Source organism: Balaenoptera acutorostrata, chromosome 2 (genome assembly GCF_949987535.1).
Source record: "Balaenoptera acutorostrata chromosome 2, mBalAcu1.1, whole genome shotgun sequence".
In the NCBI taxonomy this organism is placed as follows: domain Eukaryota; kingdom Metazoa; phylum Chordata; class Mammalia; order Artiodactyla; family Balaenopteridae; genus Balaenoptera; species Balaenoptera acutorostrata.
The window spans coordinates 171,362,407-171,372,819 of record NC_080065.1 but is presented as its reverse complement, the minus strand read 5'-3'; the positions used below and the strand labels follow the sequence as shown (position 1 = coordinate 171,372,819).

Genomic DNA, 10,413 nt, shown 5'->3' with positions numbered 1-10,413 from the left:
TCAGCACAGACTACGTGGAATGGATTAAGGCCCCAGGTAAACAAAGACACTTTTTTTTTTTTTTTAAATTATTTATTTATTTAATTTATTTTATTTTTGGCTGTGTTGGGTCTTCGTTTCTGTGCGAGGGCTTTCTCCAGTTGCGGCGAGCGGGGGCCACTCTTCATCGCGGTGCGCGGGCCTCTCACTGTCACGGCCTCTCTTGTTGCGCAGCACAGGCTCCAGACGCGCAGGCTCAGTAGTTGTGGCTCACGGGCTTAGTTGCTCCGCGGCATGTGGGATCTTCCCAGACCAGGGCTCGAACCCGCGTCCCCTGCATTGGCAGGCAGATTCTCAACCACTGCGCCACCGGGGAAGCCCAACAAAGACACTTTTATCAGGCAGAATATTCCAGGGGCTTAGAGGTCATCTTTCAGGAGGCAGTCTAGGGCCAGTCCTTTATTTGGGATGTGCAGGCTTTGAGCACCCTTTATCCTCTGAGTTAACCCTTTACTGCATACACCCCATGGTTGGGAATAGGGGAAGCAGCTCCCATGGGGATGAGTAATTGGGACTTGTAGCCCTGACTCTTGACTTCTGGGGCTAATTGGCCTGGACATCCCCATGCTGGTGTCAGGGGGCTCTGTGTCTCCTTACTACACAAGGGTGGACGTTGGACTTTTAGCGTTATTTTCTTACAGCCTAATGAACCAAGTGGGACATTACATGAGACCTTACTAAAGGTGTGGGGAAAACACAAGTAAACAGAAGGTAACATGATTCTAGCTGCTATAGATATAACTCAACTCCATGATCCTTTTGTCCAAGAAACATGACATTAATTTTTTCTAAATCAAATTAAGCTTCATTTGAGCACCTACCTCTCCCAAAGAGGGGAGGGAAATTAAAGCATGGGTGTGTTTTGAGATGCTCCATCCTCCATTCCTTAGGATCCTAAGAGAACCCTTGAACATAAGCAATTGAGAGAACTTGGGAGAAGAGCTCCAGAAATCTTTAAGGTATTTTCAGTCACCATGGAGACAATTATGGTCAAAGTTTGGAAATAGTCCATGCAAAGGCAAAAGGCTCCTCCACTTATAAAACATCCTACTCTACATTTGACCATGGGTAACTTTTTTTGAGATCCCAGTCTCAAACCAGAATTTCAGCTTCTAGCCCCACCCACCCCATGGTCAGTGTTCTGTGTCCCCAGAGGGCTCCTCCGGAAGCAGGGTATATTAGTTTTCTAGGGCTAACATGACAAAGTACCACAGACTGGGTGGCTTAAACAACAGAAATTTATTTTTGTTTTGGAGGTTGGAAGTCTGAGATCAAAGTGCCAGGAGGGTTAGTTTCTTCTGAGGCCCCTCTCCTTGGCTTATAGATGGCCGTCTTCTCACTGTGTCTTCACGTGGTCTTCTCTGTATGTGTGTCTGTGTCCTAATCTCTTCTTATCAGGACACCAGTCAAATTGGAGTAGGGCCCACCTGAATGAACTCATTTTAACTTAACTACCTCTTTAAAGACCCTCTCTCCAAATACAGTCACATTCCGAGGTATGGGGAGTTAGGACTTCAACATATGAACTTTGGGGGGACACAACTCAGGCCATCACACAAGGTGTGACATACCATCAAGGGATGCATGACTTATCTCCTCCAATCCTTGGAAACTCCTCCAGCTCTATTTTTTTTATAAGTCTGGGTTTTAAAGAATAAAGGAGCAAGGGAAACATAGATCACTTTTTTGTTGGGGGGGATTGTGGCTTGGATTTGATTTTATCCCCTGGAGCAAGAGAAATATAGATCATTTTTTGAGGGGAATTGTGGATTGGATTAGATAATCTTTTCATTCTTTCACTCCTTCATGCCACCCAGAACAAGATAAATTTATCTCTGACCACAAAAGTTATCTGTTGTAAAATATGTGACCTGCTTTCTGGGTTTATCCTGAAAAGAGAAGATGGATGTAACGTGGGGTGTGATCAAAGGCAAACTGGAAGCTACAAGCAAGAGATGGAAACTCATAAGGCTGGAATAAAGCCTGTGACCAACTGTGTTGCTTCTGACCTCAGTGATGAGGGTATTCTGCAGAACCCAGAGCCCTTTGTCATGGAGATGAACACACACACTTGGCCCAAGAGGCAGAGATTCAAAGAGGATCTAGCAGAATGTAGAACATTTGCAGCTCCATCTGTTGCTTCATGTCAGTGAGGCAAATCAATAGATCTTCAGCAGTATGTATGTGTGCGTGTTTGTGTGTGTGTGTGTGTGTGTGTGTGTATTTCCACAAATAGCAGCTGCTTCCTGTAACCCTCCAAATATGCCAAGAATCTTCCTTATCATCTGTATTAGTTTCCTGTGGCTGCTGTTACACATTACCACAATGAGGGTGGCTTATAAGAACAGAAATTAATTTTCTTACAGTTCAGGAGGCCAAAAATCCAAAGTCAAGGTATCAGTAGGGGTGCAAGCCCTGTAAAGGCTTTAGGGGAGGATCCTTCTTTGCCTCTTCCAGCTTCTGGTGGCTCCAGGAGTTCCTTGGCTTGTGGCCTCATCACTCCAATTTCTGCCTTTACATCATAGGGCTTTCTCGTCTTTGTGTCTCTCCTCTTCTGTATCTTATAAGGACAATTGTCATTGGATTTAAGGCACACCTAAGTAATCCATAATTATGTCATCTCAAGATCCTTAACTAAATGAAATTGGCGAAGACACTTTTTCTAAATAAGGTCACATTCACAGGTTCTGAGTAGGCATATCTTTTGTGGGGCTGCCAATCAAGCCAATGTATGGCTCAGGAAATGTAGCTCAGTCTATTTAAGACAAAGATTTTAGTGGTCCCAGGCAGTGGAGTTGTGAGTCAGGCAAGGGAAAACAGCCATAAAGGGTATGTTTATCAAACCAGTTACCAACATGGTCAACTGGGATTCCTGCTGGGGAACGACTGGAGCCAGTGTAATATATGTGCTTCAGACTTATCTCACCCAATAAGCAAGTGAGTTATACACCAGCTCCTGTCAGTCTTTGGTTAAGGAGTGATTCTTGGGGCATTAATTCTCTGTGTACGTGGACAGGGAAGACTAGAGAAATTCTTCAGGCAAAAGATGCAGCTGTGAAAATTTGAAGCCAGACAGAATGCACTAAAATGGAAAATGATGATGGGATATCTTGTATATTATGCTTCTCCATCCTACCTTCCTGGAATGCAGTTGCAATGGCTGGAAGGGCAGAAGATATTTTGTGATCATGAGGGTGAAAACCCCATGCTAAAGGTGGTAGAGCAGAAAAGTAGGATCCTGAGTACTTGAGGGACAGCCTAGAACTGCTTAGCTCTAGAATTCATGTTTCAGGAGGAAAAAAGCTTTTTTGGTTAGGCCATGTAGTCTGGTTTCTACCATATGTAGCCAATTGCATTTTTTAACAGGAATAGGAGAAATTTGCTAGCAACATACCTGATCACCTTGACGGGGCATCCCTGTAGAGTGTTATAAAGAAAAGGCAGCGTCCTTCTACAGTCATACTCTCTGATAGAACTTTGTGAAATGTTCTCTATCTATATTGTCCACTATGGTGGACTAGCCATGCATAGCTTATTGAGCACTTGATATGTAGCTAGTATGACTGAAGCACTGAATTTTTAAAGTTTTTATTTATTTTTCATTATTTTAGACTTAGCCATATGTGGCCAATAGCTACCATATTGTATTGGACAGCACAGTTTTAAGGAATATTGTCTTTGGGGTAATGGAGCTATTTTAGTAACGTTAGGAGTGGGAGCTCTGATCCCTGTCCTAGAGTGTAGGGTTCAAGTTTCTTTATTTGACCTCATATCTATGACTAAAGTGAAACTGAGGGTTCCTTCTAAGGATGAGTATTTCTGGCTGAGACTCCAAAGCTGCTGTCCCTCTATGACCCCTTGAGGAGTCACATTCCTCTTAGAGCAGCTGAGACCTTGAAGTGACAAAGCTCAAGCCCAGATTTATAAATGACTGAGGAAAGGAGCTTCCTGTCTTGGAGATAAGGGAAATCAAAACCACAATGAGATATCACCTCACACCTGGCAAGGATGTAGAGAAAAAGGAACTCTAGTACACTCTTGGTGGGAATGTAAACTGGTGCTGCTGGAGCTTATATATATAAACCGGTGTGTGTGTATAAACACACACACAATGGAATATTACTCAGCCATAAAAAGAATGCAATTCTGCTATTTACAGCAAGATGGATGGACCTACAGAGTATTATGCTTAGTGAAATAAGTCAGAGAAAGACATATTCTGTATGATATCACTTCTATGTGGAATCTGAAAAAAAAAGAATGTGTACACAAAATAGGAAAAGACTCACAGATATAGAAAAGAAACCGTGGTTACCAAGGGGGGAGAGGGAAGGGGGGAGGGACAAATTAGGGGTATGGGATTAACAGATACAAAGTACTATGTATTAAATAGATAAGCAACGAAGATATACTGTATAGCACAGGGAATTATAGCCATTATCTTATAATAATCTATAATGGAGTATAATCTGCAAAAATACTGAATCACTATGCTGTACACCTGAAACTAATATAATATTGTAAGTCAACTACAATTTTAAAAAACCCCAGAAAAAACCGATAAGAATAGAAAACCTTAAGATGATAAAAGATCAAAGTATGTAAATAAAAATTTAGAAGGAATAGATACAAGTAAATATATATATATATATATATATATATATATATGATACTGTGCTCACCCTGATCACAATGAAAGGATGTCAGATTAAAATATTAGGGGAATCTTAATAAATCTTACTCTAGGGTTTGATTTATTTCTGAGCCTACAGCCTCAGAGACAGAATATTTCTTGCTGGGGGAGCTGACTTCCAGAAATAAGAGTTTTTATATTAGAGGGTTCCTGTTTCCTTGGAAATTGAGCTATTATTACAATAAGGTTTGACTAGAGACAACATAATACTGTGCTTAAGAGAGTGGTCTGATTTTTTTCTCTTTTTTTAAAATTCGTTTTTATTGGAGTACAGTTGATTTACAATGTTGTGTTAGTTTCTGCTGTACAGCAAAGTGAATCCGTTAATACATATACATGTATCCACTCTTTTTAAGATTCTTTTCCCATATAGGTTATTACAGAGTATTGCGTAGTGTTCCCCGAGAGTGGTCTGATTTAGACAGCCCTGGGTTTGAGCCTCCCTTCATCACATGTATGACCTTGAGCTAGTTATCAGATTACCATAATCTCTTACTTCCTCATCTGTAACTAGGGAAATGATAGTCATCACATAAAAGCGTTATTAGAAAACCTCAATGAGATAATGTGTTTAAAGTGCTGAAACAGTGCTAGCATATACCTAGTGCTGCTATTTTTGTTATCTATATCAATATCAAAAACGGAATCTATTTTCTAGCTCATAAGCTTTTATTAAATCAACACATTTGCATTTTTTGGTCCCGACTCTGTGTTTAATCATGCACTCATCCATTTTTCATGCCATTCAACAATATTCACTGGGCATAAAATTCTTCCTAAGAAATGTAGTAGGCACTGCAGTTTCAAAGATGGATAAGACATAGTTCAGAAATTCAAGATATCCATATTATGGATGAGTAGAGAAATTCACTAAGTTTGATGTGACTGAAAGGAAAGTGAATCAGAAAAAAAAGGCATTTTGAGTTGATTTCATTCACATAACTTCAGAAAACGTCTCTGTAAATGAGTTTGCTGGGCAACATTTCCATAATAGGTAAACATCCCATCACTTCGAGGATATATATTAAATACATGAGAATCTATTTTTTAAAAGAAATTTAAGTCGTCACTGGATATAACTGAGAAAATAACCAGGTTTTATTCATATGAAATTAAAATGATTACAAAGTGAAAAAGGGAACCTAAGATATAACCTGAAGGAAAGTAGAGAGGGCAGTGAAGACCCAAGGAAAGTTTTGCTTTAAAACATGAATATTAGGAAAGATAAAAATATTAAATGAAGGAAGCCAGGATTTCTGGTCCTCAATATTATGTGCCTAGTTACTTATGAGAGTCCTATAAAGGCCCCGTCACTGAGAGATGGTGCCCTGCTGAGGGGTCTCACCAGAGCTCCCTTCATGTCCCTGTTCCTCAGACTGTAGATGAAGGGGTTCAGCATGGGGGTGACCATGGTGTACATCACCGAAGCCACCAGACTTATCCTAGAGCATGAAGTGGCTATAGAACTAAGGTAGACCCCAAGGCCTGTGCCCTAGAACAAGGAAACCATCGAGAGGTGAGACCCACAGGTGGAAAAGGCTTTGTACTTGCCCCCGGCTGACGAAATTCTCAGGATGGAAGAGAAAATCTGCGAATAAGAAAAGAGGATCCCAGAGAGAGGAAAAACACCTAGGACAATAGTCACGAAATACACCGTTATGTTATTGGTGGGCGTGTTCATATAGGCGAACTTCAGGACTTCAGGAAAATCACAAAAAAAGTGTGCGATATTCATGTTTCTGCAGAAAGTCTCAAAAGGGTCAAGGTCTTGAGCAGGGATCCCATGACATTGATGCACCAGGACCCCAGAGCCAGCAGCCCGCAGAGCTGGGGGTTCATGATGACCGTGTAGTGCAGGGGATGACAGATGGCCACGAAGCAGTCATAGGCCATCAAGTCAGGAGTACATTGTCTAGGCATCCAAACACAATGAAAAAAAATACCTGGCTGAGACAGCCTGCATAGGGGATAACTTTGCTCTGTGTCTGGAGTTTCAGCAGCATCTTTGGGATGGTGGTGGAGGTGAAACAGATGTCAGCCAAGGACAGCTTGGAGAGGAAGAAGTACATGGGGGTGTGGAGGTGGGAGTCTGAGACAATGGCCAGGATGATGGGCAGGTTCCCAGTGAATGTGATCAAGTACATGGATAGAAACAGCCCAAAGAGGAGAGGTTGCAGGTCTGGGTCCTCTGTGAATCCCAGGAGGAGAAAGTTTCTGACTCCTGTTTGGTTTCCTCTTTCCATGAGTCTGTTGGGCTTGCCAACAAGGAGGAAAAAAAGCAATACAAAATTTACTCTAAATAAATATTCCCCAGAGTGACAAAAAAAAATATCCTTGATCCAAACGCAGGGAATTCATGAAGTCATTCATTTTTGGCTAAGGATTGGCTTTCTTGGATGACAGATTGTGGTTACTGTTGCTACCTAGAAAAATTGTCTCTAAGTCCAGCAGTTCTCAAATTGTGGTTCCTGGCCAGCACCATCAGAAACCCCTGGAAATGTTAGAAATGCACATTTTTAGGCTCATCTGACCTACTGAATCTAATACTCTGGGTGTGAAGCCAGCACGCTGTGCTTTAAGAAGCCCTTCTGAGAATTCTCACACACACAAGTCTGAGGAGCACTGCTTGCCTGCATCCCTAAGCAATCATCCTTTCCCAGCTCCCCCGGGGACTGCTCTTGTATTTTCTGCTTAGTGTTTATGAGAATGGGAAATTCCTTAACTCTAGGCAGATCTTCCAGTCATTGAGAGGTTCTTTCATTGTGCTGCCTTTCTGTCATTTCTATATCTTAGATCCTCTGGACCTTGGGTGCTCCTTCTGTTAAAAAATAATAACCCACATTATCATTAATCATCATTTACATTTCATTTGTATTATCACTGTCCCTATATAAATTTGACCAAAATTGAATTTCTAAATATAGTGTCCTAGAGTTTCTAAATATCGAGTTTGTCTTCATCTAATTTCATCTTTTATTTTTAGCTTTATTGAAGTATAAAACGATTTACAAAAACTTGCACATATGTGATGTATATATATCTCTGTAAGTTTGGACATAAGCATTCACCCTGATACCATCACCACAATCAAGTTAATAAACATATCTATCACCTCCAAAAATTTCCTTGTATTCTTTTGTGTGTTTGTTTTTTTTGTGTGGTAAGAGCCTTAAAATCTGTCCTCTAACATATTTTTTTTTTACATTCAAATAACTGTATTAAATGGATTGAATAAATATCTAACACTATCCCAAAGAAAATGTATATAATAACAATAAATTAATCACACCAAAATGGGTCTGTAATTTAAGATGAAATGGACAAAATCTTGGAAATAAAGAATAGGAAAATATACCTTTTAATACATAGTGGAGGAAGCAGTATTGAGGTTACAATTTTATCCTATATATAAAGGACTCAATCATGCTCATTAAAAAGATATGGTATCTTTAGTTGAATATGAAAGAATGTGTTCTACATCCTGAGCGATGATTGATATTTTTATTTTATTTATTTATTTATTAACGTCTTTATTGGAATATAATTGTTTTACAATGGTGTGTTAGTTTCTGCTTTATAACAAAGTGAATCAGCTATACATATACATATATCCCCATATCGCCTCCCTCTTGCGTCTCCCTCCCACCCTCCCTATCCCATCCCTCTAGGAGGTCACAAAGCACCGAGCTGATCTCCCTGTGCTATGCAGCTGCTTCCCACTAGCTATCTATTTTACATTTAGTAGTGTACATATGTGCATGCCACTCTCTCCCTTCGTCCCAGCTTACCCTTCCCACTCCCCGTGTCCTCAAGTCCATTCTCTACATCTGCGTCTTTATTCCTGTCCTTCCCCTAGGCTCTTCAGAACCGTTTTGTTTTGTTTTTTAGATTCCATATATATGTGTTAGCATATGGTATTTGTTTTTCTCTTTCTGACTTACTTCACTCTGTATGACAGACTCTAGCAACATCACTAATCATTAGAGAAGGGCAAATCAAAACTACAATGAGGTATCACCTCACACCTGTCAGAATGGCCATCATCAAAAAATCTACAAACAATAAATGCTGGAGAGGGTGTGGAGACAAGGGAACCCTCTTGCACTGTTGGTGGGAATGTAAATTGATACAGCCACTATGGACAACAGTATGGAGGTTCCTTAAAAAACTAAAAATAGAACTACCATACGACCCAGCAATCCCACTACTGGACATATACCCTGAGAAAACCATAATTCAAAAAGAGTCATGTACCACAATGTCCATTGCAGCACTATTTACAATAGGCAGGACATGGAAGCAACCTAAGTGTCCATCAACAGGTGAATGGATAAAGAAGATGTGGCACATATATACAATGGAATATTACTCAGCCATAAAAAGAAATGAAATTGAGTTATTTGTAGTGAGGTGGATGGACCTAGAGTGTGTCATACAGAGTGAAGTAAGTCAGAAAGAGAAAAACAAATACTGTACGTTAACACATATATATGGAATCTAAAAAACAAAAAAAAAATTGGTCATGAAGAACCTAGGGGCAAGATGGGAATAAAGACCTACTAGAGAATGGACTTGAGGATATGGGGAGGGGGAAGGGTAAGCTGGGACAAAGTGAGAGAGTGGCATGGACATATATACACTACCAAACGTAAAATAGATAGCTAGTGGGAAGAAGCCACATAGCACAGGGAGATCAGCTCGGTGCTTTGTGACCACCTAGAGGGGTGGGATAGAGAGGGTGGGAGGGAGGGAGATGCAGGAGGGAAGAGGTATGGGGATATATGTATATGTATAACTGATTCACTTTGTTATAAAGCAGAAACTAACACACCATTGTAAAGCAATTATACTCCAATAAAGATGGTAAAAAAAAAAAAAGAAATGAAGAGAACACAGTATGACATTGGTAGATGTGACTATACAAAATTTACATACAATCACAATTCCTCTAAATACGTCTATACTTACATTAAAAAAAACTAAAATCAAACAGCCAATTTTTGAGAAACTCGAATTCTCTGTTTGAGAGATTGCACTTAGAAAGAGGAATAAAAGTTCACAGATCCTACTGTACAAAGGAGGATTCACACAGATATTAGGAGATAGAGAAAGTAAATGGCTAAAAAATCCACATACATATTCAGCCTCAGAGGTAATGAAACAATTGCAAAGTAAGGTCATTAGTACACCCTTCTTCATATCTTAGGTTGTTTTTTCAATTTTTTCACAGAAGATAATGTGAAGGGTATGCCTTTTGCAACTGCTGTTTCAAGGATGCATTTGCAATAATTCCTTGGTGTGGATCTTTCTCATCAATATGGAAACATGGTCAAATATACCCTGTCATAAAAATTAAAAAGAAATGCCCTTACTATGTTTTATATGCCTCCATCGCTAATGCCCTATTTTTATACTCCAGTTAATTAATAAGATATAGGACACTGTTTCACTTTTACTGGAAGCAGTTTATGCCTTTCATCCCTCTTCTAATTGGGCTTCCATTCCTGTCATTTAACTGGTATCACTGAACATTGCCTTACTGACTTCAATGTTCAATTCTCTTTTTAGCATCATAAAAATACATTGATATTTAATCAAGCAAGCGAACAACCATACTGGTCTCTGGGCTCTGGGCTAGGCTGAAATGGTTCTCCGGTGACCTCTGGTAAATATTCTCTCTG

General features: G+C 39.9%; 1 protein-coding gene across 1 annotated transcript; it reads right to left on the bottom strand.

Moving 5' to 3' along the window:
• Positions 1-6,017: 6,017 nt before the first annotated feature.
• Positions 6,018-6,876, bottom strand: LOC103013967 (olfactory receptor 7C2). The gene is given in 3 exon segments (XM_028164319.2): positions 6,018-6,484; positions 6,487-6,636; positions 6,639-6,876. Coding segments are annotated over 3 exon segments (855 nt in total).
• Between the last annotated feature and the right edge of the window lie 3,537 nt (positions 6,877-10,413).